The sequence below is a fragment of the Saccopteryx bilineata genome, chromosome 10 (genome assembly GCF_036850765.1).
Source record: "Saccopteryx bilineata isolate mSacBil1 chromosome 10, mSacBil1_pri_phased_curated, whole genome shotgun sequence".
In the NCBI taxonomy this organism is placed as follows: Eukaryota; Metazoa; Chordata; class Mammalia; order Chiroptera; family Emballonuridae; genus Saccopteryx; species Saccopteryx bilineata.
In genome coordinates, this window is record NC_089499.1 from 11,111,581 (window position 1) to 11,130,514 (window position 18,934).

The 18,934-nt window shown below is 53.6% G+C and overlaps 1 protein-coding gene across 3 annotated transcripts in view; it reads left to right on the plus strand.

The window, feature by feature from the left end:
- CCDC13 (coiled-coil domain containing 13) overlaps positions 1–14,565 on the plus strand; it is a 50,237-nt gene extending 35,672 nt beyond the window's left edge. For all 3 annotated transcript variants that reach the window (XM_066245849.1, XM_066245851.1, XM_066245850.1), the window contains 4 exons: positions 503–625; positions 10,501–10,655; positions 13,037–13,151; positions 13,899–14,565. In XM_066245849.1, coding sequence (XP_066101946.1) covers positions 503–625; positions 10,501–10,655; positions 13,037–13,151; positions 13,899–14,058 — 553 coding nt within the window. In that variant the 3' untranslated portion in view covers positions 14,059–14,565. The remainder of the gene's footprint in view (positions 1–502; positions 626–10,500; positions 10,656–13,036; positions 13,152–13,898) is intronic.
- Positions 14,566–18,934: the final 4,369 nt, after the last annotated feature.

An 18,934-nucleotide genomic window follows, 5' to 3' on the forward strand; every position in this document is an offset into this window, starting at 1 on the left:
GGATCTGCAGGGGAGGAGGACCAGGAGGGGAGGGGGGCCAGGAGGGGAGGAGGACCAGGAGGGGAGGAGGCCAGGAGGGGAGGAGGACCAGGAGGGGAGGAGGGCCAGGAGGGGAGGAGGACCAGGAGGGGAGGAGGACCAGGAGGAGAGGAGGACCAGGAGGGGAGGAGGATCTGGAGGGGAGGAGGGCCAGGAGGGGAGGAGGGCCAGGAGGGGAGGAGGACCAGGAGGAGAGGAGGACCAGGAGGGGAGGAGGATCTGCAGGGGAGGAGGATCTGCAGGGGAGGAGGACCAGGAGGGGAGGAGGGCCAGGAGGGGAGGAGGACCAGGAGGAGAGGAGGACCAGGAGGGGAGGAGGCCAGGAGGGACTGGGTTAGCTTCCTTCTCTCTGGCCCTCGCTGATGACCCCTGATGTCCTTCTACTCTCTCCCACCATTACAGGGGGAAGTGTGCCTTCATGTAACCCCTGAAGTAACCTCATCCTCCCCGTCCTGTTCCCCAGGTTCTCGGACTCCCTGGAGCAAAAGAGCTGGCAGGCACAGGTGACAGAGTTCAAGGCTCTCTGGCAGGCAACTGAGGTGGAACGGGACCGGCTCACGGAGTTCGTCACAGTCCTGCAGAAGCGGTAACGCATGGTGCTCAGGGACCCGCTCTCATGGGCCTACGCCGGTTAGGGGTGGACAGCCTGGCGCAGGGCATCCTTGTGGGGCAGGGTCGGGGTTCGTCCGTGACTCGGTCCACCTCACTGGAGAGGTTGGCTCCCACAGTGTCTGTCCAGGACATTCCCAGACACAGCTCGTGTCCCCACCCGAGTGCCCCACAACCTTGAGGCCCTGTTGTCACTCTGTGGTTTGCCCCGTCCCGCGGGACTGGTGCAGGCCGGTGGGCGTGGGGTGGGTGGAGGTCTGAGGGGAGAGACTCTCTGGAGTAGTTAAATCAGTCAAATCAACCAGCAGTGACTCACATCTATGGCACTGTCCTGGGCACCCTGGGCGGCTAGTCCAAGGTCTGGAATTATCAATACAAAGAAGAAGAGAGCCGCTGACCGGGAAGCTGAGCCCTCCCTGGAGAGGGCGAGGGAAGGGTGTGGCCGAGGCAGTGGACCAGGAGCTGTGGTTTTCTCCAAGGGCTTGTTGACAGGTTTCCATTGAGATAAATCAGGGCTCCTCACTCAAGTGACCCTTTTGGCAGGAAATGCAGGTGTTCAGGCCAACACATGGCCTAACCATGTGACCTCCTCAGTGAAAATATAAAGCACACCACTGAGCTTCTCCCCTAACAGGCCATATCACATGTCAGTCAGGGCTCCTTGGTGACAGGCAATAGAAACCAATTCCGGCCAAGTGAAGAGAAAGGCAGACATTTGGAAGGTGCTGGCATGCTCCGAGGCACAGAGAAGGAGAGAAGCCCGAGAAGGTCCAGGAACCCTGGAGGCAGGAACCTTGGGTGGTCTCCCCCAGGCCACTGGAGCGGGGAAGGCCTGATGGCTTTCAGTTCTAGTGCCCGTGGGGTCTGGGAGAGACGGTCTAGCTGGCCTGGGTGTCCCTGGTGTCCCTCTCTGGACAAGGCCAGACTCCTTGACTGGAAGTACCTCCAGGGGCTCACCGATGGGGGAGGAGCAGTTTGCCAAAGAGAAGAAAAGAATACAGTTACCAAAGGAGGTAGGGATGCTGGGAAGTGGTCAGCGCTGCCCCCCACCTCCGCAGTGAGAGTGCTCAGCGTTCATTGCTGCCTTCTCCCGTAGTGTCATACGCAGGGAGCCCCTGGTTTTCAGACACACACAGGTCTATGAGAAAAGTAACAGCGACTCCTTCTCTATAATGGGCGGTACAAGCCTCTGGTCTACCAGGTGGACGCTCCATTCAGGCTTTCTCTCCTGCTTCCTCTGACCTGCACCTGAATTTGGGGGGGGGGTTGTGAACCAAGGTGACTCAGTTATCTATTTCTGGACTGAAAAAAGCACCGCAAATGTAGCGGCTTCAAACCCAGTGGTTTGTTTTTTCTCATGATCCTGTGGGTTGCCTGGATGATTCTGCTCCACGTAACCAGCCAGAATCACTCGCAGGCCCACTCAGCTGGAGCCCAGCGGGGGCGCCTCGGTTCTCCTTACGTGGCCTCTCCGTCCCTGTGGCGTCTCGTCTTCCAGGGCGTCTCCATGCAGAGCTGGGATTAGGGTGACCCAGGGCTCATGGTTCAAGGGGGCACTCCCCTGTCATGCCCATGTGACTCTGTCTCAGCCAATACCCTTGACCTTATGGGATCTTATGCCACTAAATAGGTCTCTTTTCCAAAAGCCTGTAGTTTTCTTTGTCTGTGACTTCCATCTGAGAATTTGTGTTTGAACAGTAAAGCATAATATGTTCTCATTTTTGCAATATTTGGAAATATTTTGATCGTCGGCGATTAATATTTTCTGTTTGGCATGATTTTTTCTTTGCTTTCTTTTTCTTCCTCCTTCTCCTGGATAGTGTTGGATGGATCAAGTTTTATTTCCCCCTCTTGTATACAAGTCGGAAACTTAAACGTTCTAGCTCCGTTCTTCTAGGGCTTACCCTTCACATTTAACACCAAACTCAAAGTCTCAGGTCAGTGGGTTTTTCCATTGTCACTAGAATACATTCAGAACGCGTTGACTGCGGTTTCCCAACGTGCGTCTTTTGTGTTACTGTTTTCTAAAATTTCTCTTCTGCGTTCTTTTTTTAAGCCCCCTGAAACGAACCCTCCACAGCTGTCTTGTTAAAGAGCAGCCAGGATTCACTTACTTTTGCCAACGTGCTCGAAAACGTCTTCTCGCTGTTGCCTCTTGGGTCTCAACCTTCCCTTTGGGCTCGGTTTTCTTTTACTGCAGTGGTCCTTTATTTAGTCCAGCGAGGCCACGCGAAAGGCAACGTCTGAGTCTTTGTTTATTTTTAAATGTCTCTGTTATGCCTTTCTCCAGGGCGAGACTAGAATTGGACCTGGAGTTCTAGAAAGGTGGGAATTTTTTTTCTCAGCCTGTTAACTTCACGCATCCACTTGTTGCTTTAAAAGAAATGTGTTGTCTGCCTGACCAGGCGGTGGCGCAGTGGATAGAGTGTCGAACTGGGATGCCGAGGACCCAGGTTCGAGATCCCGAGGTCGCCAGCTGGAGCGCGGGCTTGTCTGGTTTGAGCAAAAGCTCACCAGCTTGGACCCAAGGTCGCTGGCTCCAGCAAGGGGTTACTCGGTCTGCTGAAGGCCCACGGTCAAGGCACATGTGAGAAAGCAATCAATGAACAACTAAGGTGTCGCAATGCGCAATGAAAAACTAATGATGCTTCTCATCTCTCTGTTCCTGTCTGTCCCTGTCTATCCCTCTCTCTGACTCTCTCTCTGTCTCTGTAAAAAAAAAAAAAGAAAGAAAAAGAAAGAAATGTGTTATCAGTTTGCTGTTACTTTGTAGATGTGTCCTTGCTCTCTGGCTGCTTCTTCAGAGATCCTCTTTGTCTCTGGCATTTTGAAGTCTTGCTTTGATGTGTGGAGGTATTTCATTGCATTTTCCCTACTTAGGAATTAGTGTGCTCTGCAGTCCGCGGACTTCCCTCTCTCTGTTGCCTTTCCTCGCCCACATTGCCCGCATTCTTTTCATCTAAAATTCCTAGTCAACATGTCTTAGGTCTTCTTATCCTTTCTTCCACTCTTCTGTTTTTTAAATGGATTTTAGAGAGAAGAGAAAAGAGAGAGAAACATTGATCTATATTGTTCCACTTATTTATGCATTCACTGGTTGATTCTTACACGTGCCCTGCCTGGGAATCAAACCCGCAACTTTGGCAGACAGGATGACGCTCTAACCCACTGAGCTAACTGGCCAGGGCTTTTTCTTCCACTCTGAAATGTTCTTCATATTTTGGGCTAATTCCTGGGTGGTTTCTTCAGACCCGGTCTTCTGGTTTACTCAGACTCTTCAGCGGCACTGCATCTGTGTGACACTCGTTTTAATAGCTGTATTATTTTTTTTTCTAGCTATCCTTTATATGTGTGTGAAACCCCCTGTTCTCTCTCTTACAGCATTTGTCCTTTCATTAAGATTTCTTGCCTTTCCCTTTTAATAATCTTAAACGTGGTCCCTTTAAAGTTGCTTTGTCATCTTCGTTATCTAGGATGCCAAGTAACACCCAGTGACTTCCCCTTGCTGTGAATTACCTCCCGCTATGGTCTGTAGTTTTGTGAGCTTTGCTTCTGTACGTTTCTTTCTTTATCGTGGGAGTTCTTAGGTCATGAAAGTGCTCCTCCGGAATCGTTTCGCTTTTGTTCCTGCGCAGCGTTGGGGGTTTCATGGTCTCTGGTTGGCAGTTGATGCGAATGGATTGGTTTAGGATTTCCTGAACACATGAGAGCTGGCCTTGTTCTCAATTTTCTCGTAATGGGCGCTCTGCCCCCACCCTGCCCCCCACTGAGGCCCTGGTCGACTGCAAGCTTCCTTCCCTCTTCCCTGGCGCGCAGATGAAGACTGTCTCGGTCCTTTTATCAGAAACAAGGCCCTCTTGTAGGGTTTCCAGAATTATGCAGAGGACTCACTGGCTGCCTTTTCTGAGCCCAAGTTTCTGTCTTTGGCCCTCACACTGGCGTTAAAACCCCTGAGTTATGCTATTGGAAGTTTTATTAGTTGTACTGTGACAAATGAATCCTTACTTATTGCAAAAAGCCTCCTTTCCCAACCTCCGATTTCCCGTTCTCCATAGAAAAGCACTGTCAGAACTTCCAAAATGTCTTCTTTGCACATCCCAATAATATGTATGCATTATGTGTCTATATGTATACATATGTGCACAAATATACCTATGTATTATTAAAAGACAAACTCCCACTAGACACATCTTGACACTTTTGTGGGAGTATATCACTATCATAAATTTCTAATGGGAATTGCTGAGTCACAGAACATGCACATTCAAAATGTTCACAAAAGGCCCTGGCCGGTTGGCTCAGCGGTAGAGCGTCGGCCTGGCGTGCGGGGGACCCGGGTTCGGTTCCCGGCCAGGGCACATAGGAGAAGCGCCCATTTGCTTCTCCACCCCCACCCCCTCCTTCCTCTCTGTCTCTCTCTTCCCCTCCCGCAGCCAAGGCTCCATTGGAGCAAAGATGGCCCGGGCGCTGGGGATGGCTCCTTGGCCTCTGCCCCAGGCGCTAGAGTGGCTCTGGTCGCGGCAAAGCGACACCCCGGAGGGGCAGAGCATCGCCCCCTGGTGGGCAGAGCGTCGCCCCTGGTGGGCGTGCTGGGTGGATCCCGGTCGGGCGCATGCGGGAGTCTGTCTGACTGTCTCTCCCTGTTTCCAGCTTCAGAAAAATACAAAAAAAAAAAAAAAAAAAAAGAAAAAAAATGTTCACAAATAATGGCAAATTGTCCTGTTAAAAGGAATCAATTTACATTCCCACCACTAATGTGAACTACGGACCATTTCCTCCCCATACCCTCCCCTATACTAAGTTTTATCAACGGTTAACATTTTTGCCAGACTGGAAAGGAACACTAATATCTCGCTGTTTTTTCCTACTTTGCTATAACCAGAAGTAGGATGAGCGTATTCTTCACGTGTTTGTGGCCTTTTATGCGTTCTTTCTGTCAACTACCTTTTTTATCTTATTGTACATTTTTAGTGACTTGTTTCTATTTTTTTCTTTACATCTCTAAAGAGCTCTTTATAAATTATGTATAAAGTATCATGTTGATAATGTGTAATATTGATCTTCAAAGAGACCTTGTATCATTTGTATTAAATTAATCCCTGGGTAGGGGAACCTTCTTATCTGAGTATCTTTATGCTAGAAAGCCCAGTGGTCATACGAAATGACCGCTGTTCTAGATATTATAAATTGTAATTAAAATGATTTGTGCAAAGGTGTCTGCTAATTCAAACTGAATTACCCAGGGCAGGCGGCGAGAACGCCCCTTTGCTTACTGCCCCACGGGGTTTCCCCCTTCTACTTGCTTAATTGCTTAAAGTAGAGTGCAGTGAAGGAAACCACTGGCGGTACATTTCTTAAGAGCCACCGCTAGCTCAATAAATAAAGGTGATTTAAATAATAAAATGTTAATTCACATGTCAAAGATCTCTTTGTACACAACATTTCTTGTGTAGATCTTTCCATCATTTTTAAGCTCACCTTGCAGAGGACCATCAATTATTTTTAATTTTACGTCCGTTCTTTCACGAACTCTTGAACAGGCAACATAAAGTTGACCGTGTCTAAATGCAGGCTCAGGTAAAAAAATGCCAACACGCTTAAGCGTTTGGCCCTGAGACTTATTGATGGTCATAGCAAAGGCAAGTTTTACAGGAAATTGTCTACATCTCAATTGAAACGGCAACCCTGTTTGAGATGGAGCCAAATCAATTCTTGGAATGACATGTATTTCACCTTTAGAGGAGCCAGTCAAAGACTTAGCTATTATGACATTATTTTTCAATTGGAGAACCTCTAGTCTTGTACCATTGCAAAGACCCCTTTTGGTGTTAAGATTTCTTAACAGCATAATAATTGCTCCAATCTTTAACCTCAATTTGTGAGGTGGCATGCCAGAAGGCGGGACTATTTGAATGCCGTGGCAACTTCACCCCATTGGCTAGTACAGTTACGCAAGCAACCAATAAGCTATCGGCAACAAACAGACACTTAAGCCACATATAATAAAGAAGCCTCCCAACAGTTATAGTCCTCATGAAAGCAAAATTTTTAATGTCAAAACATTCATTCACTAATGACTTGATTACTTAATAGTTGTCACTTCACATTGTCACTCAGTCCGTTTGGTCAAACTCCCCAAAATAGAATGAAAATCCATTACAAACTAAAAAGGGCAAATTGTTAAAAATATTTAGAGTTTCACGAGCATGATGCACATGGTGTTGGGGAGCTGTTAGGACCACACTCAAAGCCATTAACAAATGAGGGTCTAGCTGCATTAGCTCAGCCCATGACTGAAGAAGGAAAAACTCACTGAGAACAAAGACCAGCCAAAAGAGAAGAATCACAACACCAGTGGGTCTGGAAGTTCTCGAGTGGGACTGAACCCTTTCCACAGGCAGAGGGGCGGCCTAGGCTGGGCCACATGGTAGCGTGAGTAGGATCAGGCTTCATGCGTGTTTGCAGGAGAAGCCATCGGGCCTGCTGATGAATCGGATGCTGAAAGCCACGAGGAAGAAAGAGAAGGCAACAATGACTCCCTGGCTTTCTGGCCAAGCAACTGCCACCTGAGTGATGGTGACATTTATCAAGATAGGCACATTTATCAAGAGAAGGGGAGAAATCCAGACTTTGGTTGTTCCTAAATCTTGTGTGAATTCATGACGTGCTTTAGCGTTTTATAGGATGTTTGCTGTAAGTTTCTTTTAGTATTCCCCCATCACAAATGGACTACAAACTTAAATGGAATACAAGCATTAACGGAAGAGGTAACAGGCAAATAAAAAGCGCCTGTCCCGCAGATAACTAGTCCCTGTCTGCTACTTAGTCCTCTGCTTCAGTTCACCCTGAATTACATTAGCATTAATATTTATTTGTTCTTAAATTTTTAATACTATAAATTTTAAAATCAGGTCATTTGTTATACACAATCTTCTGCTACTTTATTTCACTTAGTAACAGATCGCAGACATTCTTCACATCAGTACAGATTTTTTATGCTTACGGAGTATTTTATTTGTGTTAATCCACTACGATTTATTTACCATTTCTTCACATAAGGGTATTATATGGATTCTTGAGGCACGTGCTTTTCCCCACCATCCTATGACTTGGAGATCTGTCTGTGTCTGTACAGATACCTAGCTCGACTTCATCTTTCCTCATTGCTAGAACAGTGTTGGCCAGCAGAACTTCTGTGATGAGGAGTTCTATACTCTTGTGCTGGCCAATGAAGTAGTCATTAGCGCATGTGGCTTTTCTTTTTTTTTTTCTAAGCAAGAGAAACACAGACAGACAGAGAGAGGGACAGATAAAGACAGACAGGCAGGAAGGGAGAGAGATAAGAAGCATCAATTCTTCATTGAGGCTCCTTAGTTGTTCACTGATTGCTTTCTCATATATGCCTTGACTGGGGTGGGGGTGGGGCTGCAGCTGAGCCAGTGACCCCTTGCTCAAGCCAGCAAACTTGGGCTCAAGCCAGCGACCATAGGGTCATGTCTATGATCCCATGCTCAAGCCAGCGACCCTGCGCTCAGGCTGGTGAGCCTGCACTCAAGCCAAATTAGCCCACACTCAAGCTGGATGAGTCCATGCTCAAGCTAGTAACCTCAGGATTTCGAACCTGGGTCCTCTGCGTCCCAGGCTGATGCTCTATCCACTGCACCATTGCCTGGTCAGGCAGCACACATGGCTTTTGAGCACTTAAACGTGGCTAGTGTGACAGAGGAACTGAATTTTTAATTCTATTTAATGTTCATTAATTTCATTTATATTTATTTTTTATTTAGTGAGAGGAGAAGAGGCAGCGAGACAGACTCCCACATGCGCTCTGACTGGGGTCCACTCAGAAAGTCCACTAGGGAGTGATGCTCTGCCCATCTGGAGCATAGCTCTGTTGCTCAGCATCTGAGCTCTTCTTAGCACCTAAGCTGGAAGCCATGGAGTCATCCTCAATGCCTGGGGCCAACTCGCTCCAATCGAGCCATGGCTGCAGGAGGGGGGAGAGGAGAGAGAGAGAGAGAGAGAGAAGCAAGAGGGGGAAGGGTGGAGAAGCAGATGGGTGCTTCTTCTGTGTGCCCTGACTGGGAATCGACATCCACATGCTGGGCCAACTGGCCAAGGATAATTTTAATTTAAATACCTACACATGGGCATTATGCTGGCAGCCACTGGGTTGAACAGCACAACTCTCTCATATTCCATCATATTCCATGCTGTGAATATGCTACCACTTACTCTGTCTTTACCCTATTAATGGACCTTTATGTTGTCTGAGGATTTTTGCTTTTGCAAATAAAGTTTCAAGGAACATGCTTGAACAAGTTGTATTAAGAGGTGCTGTATACTGTGTTCGTATACTGTTTTGTGTTAGTTAGTTGTATACTTTTCAAGATTGTCACCGTTCGGTTTCTTCTGGACTCTTCCCAAGGTGCAAAGACCACTTCCAACACTCAATTTCCTGGCGGCCACTCTGATCCGCATGTGTATATGTAACCTTTGCCTGGGCCAAATCTCAGGGAGTCCTAGCCTTCTAGCTGAGCCTCTAGTATCACCAGAGTCTCAAACGCCACACCGAGCCGCAGGAAGGGCCTTACCCCAAGCCCCAGCCACATTCAACAAGTCCTTCATGTGAAATAACCAAATAACAAGGTCTTCAAGGTCCAGGAATTCATGAAAAGCACATAGAAAATAACGATAATAATCACCACAAATAATGTTAAACACAAAGCGATCACTCTCCAAGAGAAGCAACAATTAAGGAAACCTAACCATTACCTTCCTAAGATAACGCCCTGTGGTGGACAGGATTTTGCATCCCATGCCCCTCACTCCCTGCTGTTGTGCTTGTGAATACTCTATATTATATGGCCAAAGGGACTTTGCAGACGTAATTATCATCGCGGACCCTAAAATAGGAAGATTATCCTGGATTACCAGGGATGGCTCAATTTAATCACTGACTGAGCCCTGAACAGCAAAGAAATTTCTCCATCCGGGGTCTGTCAGAGAGATGCTGCAGAAGCCAGAGAGGGTCACGGCGTGATAAGGTATTGCTCTGGCTTTAAAGATAGAGTGGCCACGTGACCTCTTAACGGTGATGACCCGGCCAACAACTACCTGGAAACCAGGACCTCAGTCCTTCCATTGCAACTGAATCATTCCAACAAACCTGCACAAACCTGGAAGCAGAGTCTCCCCCAAACCTCCAGGTAAGAGCGCAGGTCAGTGAGCACCTGGATTCTGGCCTGTGGAACCTGGAGCAGAGACACCACCAGAGCCTGCCGAGCCCTCTGACGTACAGAACTGTGCGGTAATAAATCTGTGTCATTCTAAGCTGTTATATGTTTGTGGTCGTTTGTTACCACAGCAATAGAAAATGAACACACCGCCTAATATTCATTCATTCAGCCAAAACATGGCAATATAACCACATTGGGAGGTGCAGAGGTGATTCTGTTTGGTAAGGGGAGAGTATCAAAATAAAACTAAATGCCTGCGTTGCACGGCAGGAAGTCAAAAGATTATATGGAAACCTCAAAAGTAGCAGCATAAGCATCTGTGGAAATAAGGCAGGAAACAGTCAAAACAGCTGCTAAAAGTCATAGAAGTGGTTGCTTCTGGACAGCAGGGATTGGGAGCGAGGAGGAGTTGGGGGAGTGCAGACCTTTTCATTTTAAGCCTCGGAGGGAACAGTAGGGTTTTAAAATGCATGTGCCTGTGTTACTGCCACCAAAGTTAAGAACAGCCCCTGGGAGATGTGCCCAGATCTGCGAGAGCCGGGGGCAGGCGGGCGGGGGCGCGCCGGCCCGCGGGGCGCCAGGGCGCGTGGCAGCCCCTCCGTTTGGTTCCCAGGGTGGAGGACAGCAACAGCAAGCTGCTGGAATCGGAGCGGAGGCGGCGGGAGGAGCGGCAGCGCGCTGTGCTGCTGGAGCAGCACCTGGGGAAGATGCGCCTGGAGCCCGGGAGGACGGAGGCCGCTCAGCGCGCAGCCGCCAGGGGCAAAGCAGGTAGGAGCTGGTGCGCGGCGTTGGGGGGGGGGGGGGGGAGGAAGGACGGACGCCTGCGGCTAATGGAGGAGCCAGTCAGCATCCCCGGGAGGGGAATGTGGGCAGCAGAGGCCTCCATCAGGGTGGGGCTGTGCCTGCCCCTGCTGCTGGGTGTCCTCTCCTGGCTGCCTAGCCAGACCCGGGAGCCCCAGAGTGCCATCGCCCCAGGTGGTCCTGGCCCAGCTCACCTGGGAGCCCATAGTGTAAGGTGGCAGTGCCCTCCCTGAGTGTCCTCAGCCACTGCCCCCAGCCCTCTGTTCTGAGCTGGCTTGGGTCGTGGGGCAAAGCTGGTCTGCTGGGGGGTGGGGGTGCCGTGGCTGACCAGCAGGGAGCCCCCTCCTGCAGCAGCCTCTCCACGCACTTGGGGACTGGGCTCCTCTGTCGTGTGCTCCCTCGTCCTCCACACTCAGCTTCCACCTCCTGGTCTAAGGTGCCTGCTTCGGGGTCCACCAGCAGCGGAAGGGGAGAAGGGAAGGGGATGACCTGCTCCTTGGCTTTTAAGGGAGTGACCCTAAAGTCGCTGCTGTCACTTCTGCTTTCCTCGCCTGGCCCAGACCCTAGTAAAGTAAGAGGTTACTGCTCTAATAATGGTGGTTCTCAAGGGGCAGCCTCCAGACCAGCGGCGTTAGCACCTTGTGGGGCTGGGGCCCACCGGGGGTGCGGGATGTCAGAGCCAGAGCCCTTCTGGGGTGGCCGACCCCCCAGGGAGGAAGGGTCTCCAGTGGGAGGGGCTGGGCCTTCCTCCTTCCAAGGTCCGCATCTTGCCCCCTCGAGACACTGGAGTGGAGGTGCTGCCCCCTGCCCTGCCTCTCAACTCCCCAGAACTCCCCTCCCTCCCTCCGCCTAGGACTCTCAGACCTCTGTTTCCAGCCCCGAGGAGAGGAGAGGAGAACGGGAGACACAAAGTGGGAACTGTGCCCAGCTCCCTTCTCTCACCAGCAGGGCCAGGGCTCACGGGGCCTTCCAGGTGCTGCTGGGAATCCAGGCTGACGAAGAGTCCGGGGCTGAGCCCTGCTGGCCCTCCTGGGCCTCACACCCCTCAGGGCGTGGTGTCTCCAGGCTTTAGGCTCCCCTCCTGCTGACCATGGCAGGAAAAACCATCTAGACAGTGAAGGGCAGCTCCACGTGGCCTCTGACACCTGCTGGCCTGTGACGCGGCAGAGCCGCGCTCCTCGGTGGAGCATGGCCCAGCCCCCAACCTGTAAAGGTGGAGGCCTGGTTCTGGGATTCGGTCCGTCACACACCAGCTCCAGTCCCGTGAAGGAGAGAGGCGAGAACAAGTAGGGCAGTGAAAGACGTGATAGGTTAGAGATGGAGGCAGGTGCTATGGCTCGAAGCAGAGGAAGGAGACAGGTGGTCTGAGAGAGCAGCTGTTTTCTATGTGGTGGCCAGCGAAGACCTCCTGACCAGCTGACATCTGAGCAGAGATGGTAGAAGTGGGAGGAAAGGAGACATACTGATACCTGAGCAAGAGCAGGTGCAAAGGCACTGCGCCGGGAGCTTGGCTGGAGGCCTGGAGGAGCAGCAAGGAGGCGGCAAAGCCGGAGCAAGTGAGGGCTGAGGTCAGAGAAGCCAGGAGTGCTAAGAAACAGAATCACATGCTATAGAGTCTTGAGGGCCAAGTGTGAATGCATTCAGGCCTCACTAAGTTCTAGAGGCGAGAACTATTATTCTCTTGTCATAAATGAGGAAACCAGCTCAGAGAGGTTGATGGTTTACCCGAGGCCACACAGCAGGGTGTGAAAGCCAGGTCTGCTGATGCCAGGTGATTTCCCCTGAGCCACACCGCCCTGAGAACCTCACTGCTTTTGAGGCCTCTCAGCACAGAGCATTTCTGATGCTATCATAGTGCCCGAGTTTCCCACTGGTTGGGCTTGGATTTCTTTTTCTCGGAGCATTCTGTGGTTCCTGACCCCAGCCACCCTGGACCCTCTGTATGTGTGTATGGAGCTGCTGGCCAGGATGGGGACTGGAGGGGGGCACCCTGTGGTATGAGGTCATCAGATGAGGCGACTGCCTAGACTCAAGCTCAACCTGTAGGCCAGACCTGAGGCCTGGCCACCTTCTGGAAACTTGTAAAGTAGAAAGATGGACAGAGGATTGAGAGGAACCACCTTGCTACAAAGTCAGCTATAGTAGAGACCAACGCCAGTTTCCAGGGGAATGAAGAGCAGGTATCCTGGAGGACTTCTGGGGGGAGGCAAGCCTCGTCCTGCACTTCGAAGGAGGTATCCTGTTTCAACAAGGGGGAAAGCAGGAAGTAGGCAGCAGAGGGAGGAGAAGGAAAGTGTTACCACAGGGCCATGGCCTCATCACGGAAAGTGGATGCTACTGCCCCACAGGTCTGTTCACCTCTAACACCAGGCACAACCCCAGTGGGAGCGAGAGGAAGGCCCCGTCTTTCACCCAACTCTCCAGCATGCCCGTGGAGTCCCAGACGGAGGAGCTGACCACCAGGTGCCCCCTGCCCTGCCTTCCCGAGGGTGGCGTTGTCTGGGTGGAGGGGCTTCGATGGGCAGAAAGATCACATCCCTCCCCTTTGACTTCTTTTTGCCCAGAAGGCTGGTCCTGCTGAGCCGTGGTTTTTTGGCCGTAGTTCAGTGATGGGCCATCAGGAAGCAGAGTGACTCAGCCATGCCCCTGATAACCCCAAAGCCCTAAGAGAAGTTTTGTTAAACATGGGTTGCTGAACCCACTTTTCTCGCTCAGTTAAACCTCTCAATCAAGTTCAGTGATGGGAAAGGAAGGAAGGGGAGCCTCTCTCAATTAGTACCATCCTTAGGACAGCCAACATTTTGGGGAGCTACCTGGAACCAGGGCTGTGGGAGGGCCCAGAGAGGAGTCCCACATGGTATTCCCCCCAGGGGTCCGCGGGTGGTGGGACGGGTCAGAGAGAGCCTGTGCCTGAGAAGCAGCCACACTGACAGTCCCACCCCGGGGCCACTGTGCACAATCACGCGCAGACGCACGCACGCCGGCTCGGGCCTCACTGAGCCCTCTCTCCGTGTGGTCCACAATCACGCGCACACGCACGCACGCCGGCTCGGGCCTCACTGAGCCTCTCTCCGTGTGGTCCACAATCACGCGCACACGCACGCACGCCGGCTCGGGCCTCACTGAGCCCTCTCCGTGTGGTCCACGATCACGCGCACATGCACGCACGCCGGCTCGGGCCTCACTGAGCCCTCTCTCCGTGTGGTCCAGGCTGGCCATCCAGGTGGAGGAGAATGAAGTGCTGAAGGCTGCCCTGGACAGTGCCCTGCGGGGAAAGGAGGAGGACTTCCGAGTGTACCACGATACCCTGGACCAGGTGAAAGGGGTCTTCCTGGACGCCCTGAGGCAGCAGAAGGCAGACAAGCACTAGGATGGCGGCCCCGTGTCACCCTAGGTCGACGGGGCAGCCAGCTCCGCCCCTGCTCCTGGAAGAGGCTCCCTGTGGTAGCAGAGTCAGCAGAGCAGGCCAGGAGGGCAAAGCAGAGGCCCTGGCAGAGGCCTGCAGGGGCCCCTGGGCAGGCGTGGCCGCAGCCGCGGAGAGGCCCAGCAGCCTGCACGGCATCAGCGAGAGCTTTGGGACAAGCTGCGGACAGACGCCGTCTCACGGACAGGTGCCCATGGCCTGTGCTAGGGCCCAGCTGGAGCCCTGCGTGCCCACAGGACGTCATGTGCATAGGAGAGCCCTCGTGCTCTGGGCTGGGAGCATCCCCCAGCCCCAGCCCCCCCCTCGCCAGGGCACCCCTGTACCCCAGGGCTCCATCTGTGGCCATCCCCACCCTCTGCAGACTTGGGGCCACCTGATTGGCCCACTCCTCAGGGCTCTTCCTTAGATGCAGACCCTCGGACTTGTAATAATAATGATAATGTTCAGAATCGCTGTAGCTCCCAGTGAGTGAGCATCTGCGGAAACCGGCTCCAGCTACTCACCTTGTTTTACACACGAGGAGACTGAGGTTCACAGAAAGAAGTTGAGCTAATATTTAACCCTGCCCTGCCTGACTCCAGAAGCGGGGCCCTCCTGTGAAGCAGAGCAGCCAGAGTAGGTGAGCCCACCCAGCTGCTGGGCAGGGCCCCCCCAGCCAGTCACTCCAAGAAGCACTTCCGTTTGCTCCCCAAGGCTGCAGCTGGTGGCTGGGGGGGGGGCAGAGGGCAGAGGTGGGGCTGGGCTGCAGCTTCGGGCCAAGTCCAGGCAACGGCATGATGCCCCCCTCTCCCTGCAGCACAGGGGTGAGCTGGGCGGGGCGCCGCTGTAGGGGAGCCCCCGGGCCTGACCCCAGACACCCTGGCCACATAGATATAGACACACACAAATTCCCAGACCTGGGAACACCCACTGCAAATGTCCACACGCGTACCCGCGGACAGGCCTGTGCACACATGGGCTTGTGTGCGGGTGTGGACGCACGTTCCCACACATAAAAACCTCCCTGTGTCACTTGCGCAGTGACTCACAAACTTGGGAGCACAGACTATGAAACCACCCCTCCCCAGGGGACACCATGTAGGGCCCCTGTCGGCTCAGGTCCTGCCCCAGGTGTATGGCTGTGGAGGGACCCTGTGCTGAACCCCCAGTTGGGGGCCTTGAGCCTTCCAGGGGTGATACAGGCCTAGAGATCCCCCAGCAAGGGCAGTGGAGGCCACCAGGATGAAGAGAGGAGTCTGACGGGTCCTGGGGGTCCCGGGGGTCCCGGGGAAGGAAAAGCTTTTCTCTGATTCCTGGTGAAGAGAAATGGCCAGACAGAGCGAGAGGGAGGACCTGTGCTAGGAGGGGACAGTGTGACATGAGGAATGGGCCAAACGCAGTTGGAACCTCAGGTCGAGTAGTTGGGACCTTCACCTGCAGGCAAAGCAGAGTCCCCGAGGTGATCTGAGTGTGTGGGGTGCAGGCTCTGGCCCTCAGCGGAGTCCCTGGGAGAGAGACGCAGGCATAAGAGCAGCCATCATTCTTCAGGGGTAGACAGAGTGGCAGGGGTCCCTCCGGGTGGGGGTGGAGGGTGGAGGTGGAGGGTGGAGGTGTGCAGGCTCGCGTGGCTCACACCCTCACCACTCCAGGCTGGTTTTGCTGCTCTTTCTGGCTCAGGACTGGGTCTGAGGGAGGAAGGGGCATCGGTCACAGGGTCTGAACAGGGGGTGCATGGGGCCTGTCTCGTTCTCCACTCATCAATGTTACTTAACCTCCCTGAGCTTCCCAGTCCTCATCTGTGAAATGGGGACAATAATAAAACCCTCCCTCCAGGGAGGGTGTCAAAGGATAACATTAGGCTGATTATTAGCTTGCTGTTTACTTCTGAACAAGGGACATGCATCCATAGACTGATTTTGGTCCACAGAGATAAAAACAGAATTTATGTAAGAAAGAAAGGGAGGGGGGAGGCAGCCAGGCATAATGAATCTAGTCGGCACACTTGGGGGTAAACTGTTGGCGTCTTGCAGAGATCAGTCCGGGCATTCAGTTCTTGCTTAGGCCAGAGGGGAGTATAAAGACAACGGTTTCATTGTACAGGTTCGGCGGGCATTGCTGAGAGCTTTGCGGGGGAGCGGCGGGCCAGGGGTCCCTGTCGCGCCTGCTGGCCCCTGCCTTCAACACCCCTGCTTAGTCAGACCAGGTCTGCTCCGTTCCCGTGGGAATCTCTTCTCAGGCGTCCCTGAGTTAAAAACTGTCAAGTGCTGGCACGCAATAAGCTCTCAGTAAACATGAGCCTCAGTATTGTCTCCATTAGTTCAATAGATCAAACCACTCCCTGCCCCAGGCACGGGGGTCCCAGGTGAGGCAGACTCGGTCCCTGAGCTCCAGGAAGTCCAGGCCACCATCCACTGAGCGGGGCCGTTTGTCAGGGTCCATGAGCGCCAGCTGCACGCCCGCCTCCTGGGTGGTCAGACTTGCTCCCGCTGTCAGGAGAGTCTGTGCAGTCAGGGAGGCCGGGGACAGGGCCCTGGAGCTGCAGGGTACAAGCGAGGCTGGGGGTATGGACTGCAATGACATCGTGTGGTGCCTCAGAGCCTCCGCCTTCCCTGCCGCAGCCCTCAGTCTCATCGCCAGCTCTGGGTGGGGAGGGGGCTGTCGATGTCTTCGTGGGAGAGCGTGGAAATGGGAGGAGCAGGGAGCAGGATTGAGAGAGAGAGAGAGAGAAAGAGAGAGAGAGAGGAAGGGAGATGGAGAGGGAGGAGAGAGATGAAAGGTATCAACTCCTAGCAGATTCACTTCAGTTATTCACTGATATAGGAGGGCTCAAGACAAGCCAGTGACCCCTTTGCTCAAGCCAGAGACCTCGGGGTTTTGCACCGGGGACCTCAGCGTCCTAGGCTGATCCGATCCCCGGCACCACTGCCAGTGAGGCAAGAAAGGGGCAGGTTTGTTAAGGACTGGAAGGATTGACAGAGAGGCTAAGGACTGGGGCCATGAGGGATCTTACCCAGGTGGGCCAGGTGAGGAGTGGGGCAGCCTGGTCTCCTCAGGTGAGTGCTCATGGCCCCTCCTGAGCAGCACCACCTGTCCCTGGGACCCTGAGGGTGACATTCCCCAACCCTCAGGCAAGTGGGCAGCGGGTGGGCTGGACTTGCCTTCCACAGATGAGAACACCTTGCCTGGAGCCAGTGGGTGGTAGGGGGAGGGGCAGGGACAATCAACGAGGCCTCACGTGAAGACTGTCCCTGGCTGCACCCCAGGCAGGTGCCGCGGGCCTGGCCTCTCAGGTTCCTGCACTGACAGGTGAGACCTGGTTGAGCCATGGGTGTGGCTTGGTCACTGTCCCCCGTAGGGGCCTCTGGGGCACCACAGCTGAGCTAGACAAGACTGCAATGAGGCTCAGGCTGACTGAAGCCCCAACACATTACATTGTCCCCGGATCCCTGCCCCGAACCCCCATATTCAGCGTCCGGGACCAGCATCTGCTCGCCACCCCCTCCACCAGCCAGCCCACCACCGCGCCCCAAGGAAGCCAGCCCTCCCACACCTCCCGAGCCGCATATATACGCACCCACACAGTACCTTCATTACAAACATATGTACACACTCAGTGCAGGCCGAAGACGACACACAACACCAAACATACACACACAGAACCCACACACCACCAGCTCAAAATACAATTACACACGTACGCACCGGGTCCTTTCCCCACATTTTTACTTTGAACAACAACAAAAACAACCTAAGAGAGATGAGAAAGAACTCTGCTCACCCCATCTTTCCTAGTAGTTCTTGTGCCGTTTGTGACCCAGGCCCTTGCGCTGGTCTGACCCCGGTCGGCTTCCTGCCCCTTGCTTTGTGGACCGGCCACACAAGCACTGTCTCCTGCCACCCCTGCGAAGGGGTCACCTGGTGAACATCGACTGCGTGTGAGTCCTGACCCTCTGGGCCTCTCGAGCGAGGGGGTTTCTGCCTCTCCGTGAACAACTCAGAGAGCCAAGCTCTGGTCAAAGCCCTCCAGAGCCCGACATGGTCAGGGCCGGAAGTCTGCTCACGTGCAGCTGAGGGTCTGAGGCTCAGGGAAGAGGTCACAGCCGTGAGGGGCGGCTCAGGTTCACGTGAATCGGCTGAACCTGTGCTCTTCGCTGTGGAGTCCAACTACCCCTTGGACTCCCCTGAACCATTCTCTGGGGGGTGTTTGCCGGCGGCCGCCAGGCTGGTCTCAGCTAGCGCCCGGTGTGGGTGAGCTGGGCTCCCCTCTTGCAGGGCCACAGGAGAAGCGTGGGGCTGACTCAGCTACTTGATCTCCGGGTGTGTCAGTTTCCCTTTCTGTCAACCCCGGCAGATGGTGACACCCTCCCTACAGGCAGTGGTGAGATTAAAGAGCCAGTCCCTGGATGGCCTTAGGACCATGCCTGGCCACTGTGATGGACTTACTCCTAACACCGTGGACTATCTCAGGACCCTGCTCAGGTGTCCCCTGACCCCGACTCCCACAGGACCCCCCCACTCCACCCCACCCCCAGTGCTGGCTTCCTCTAGCGCCCATGATCCCGGCTCAGTCCTCACCCCGCCCCCGCCCCGGGCAGTAACGGCTCCTCACACTTCTCAGAGTCAGAGATGGGTAATGCAGGCCTCTGGTCACGGTAGGGAGTGAGCGCTGGGTCCCCGGCTTCTTCTGGGCCAGCGTGTCTGCAAGCTCAGGTGGAAGCTCGTTGTCGGAAGGCACTGTGGGGGGTGGGGTCTCTCTCCCCTCCCCAGGCCTTTCTCTGGCCCTGGTGGTGCCCCTGCTGGGGGTGGGCAAGCAGCCCCTTCTCCCCTCAGTTGTACCTGAGCC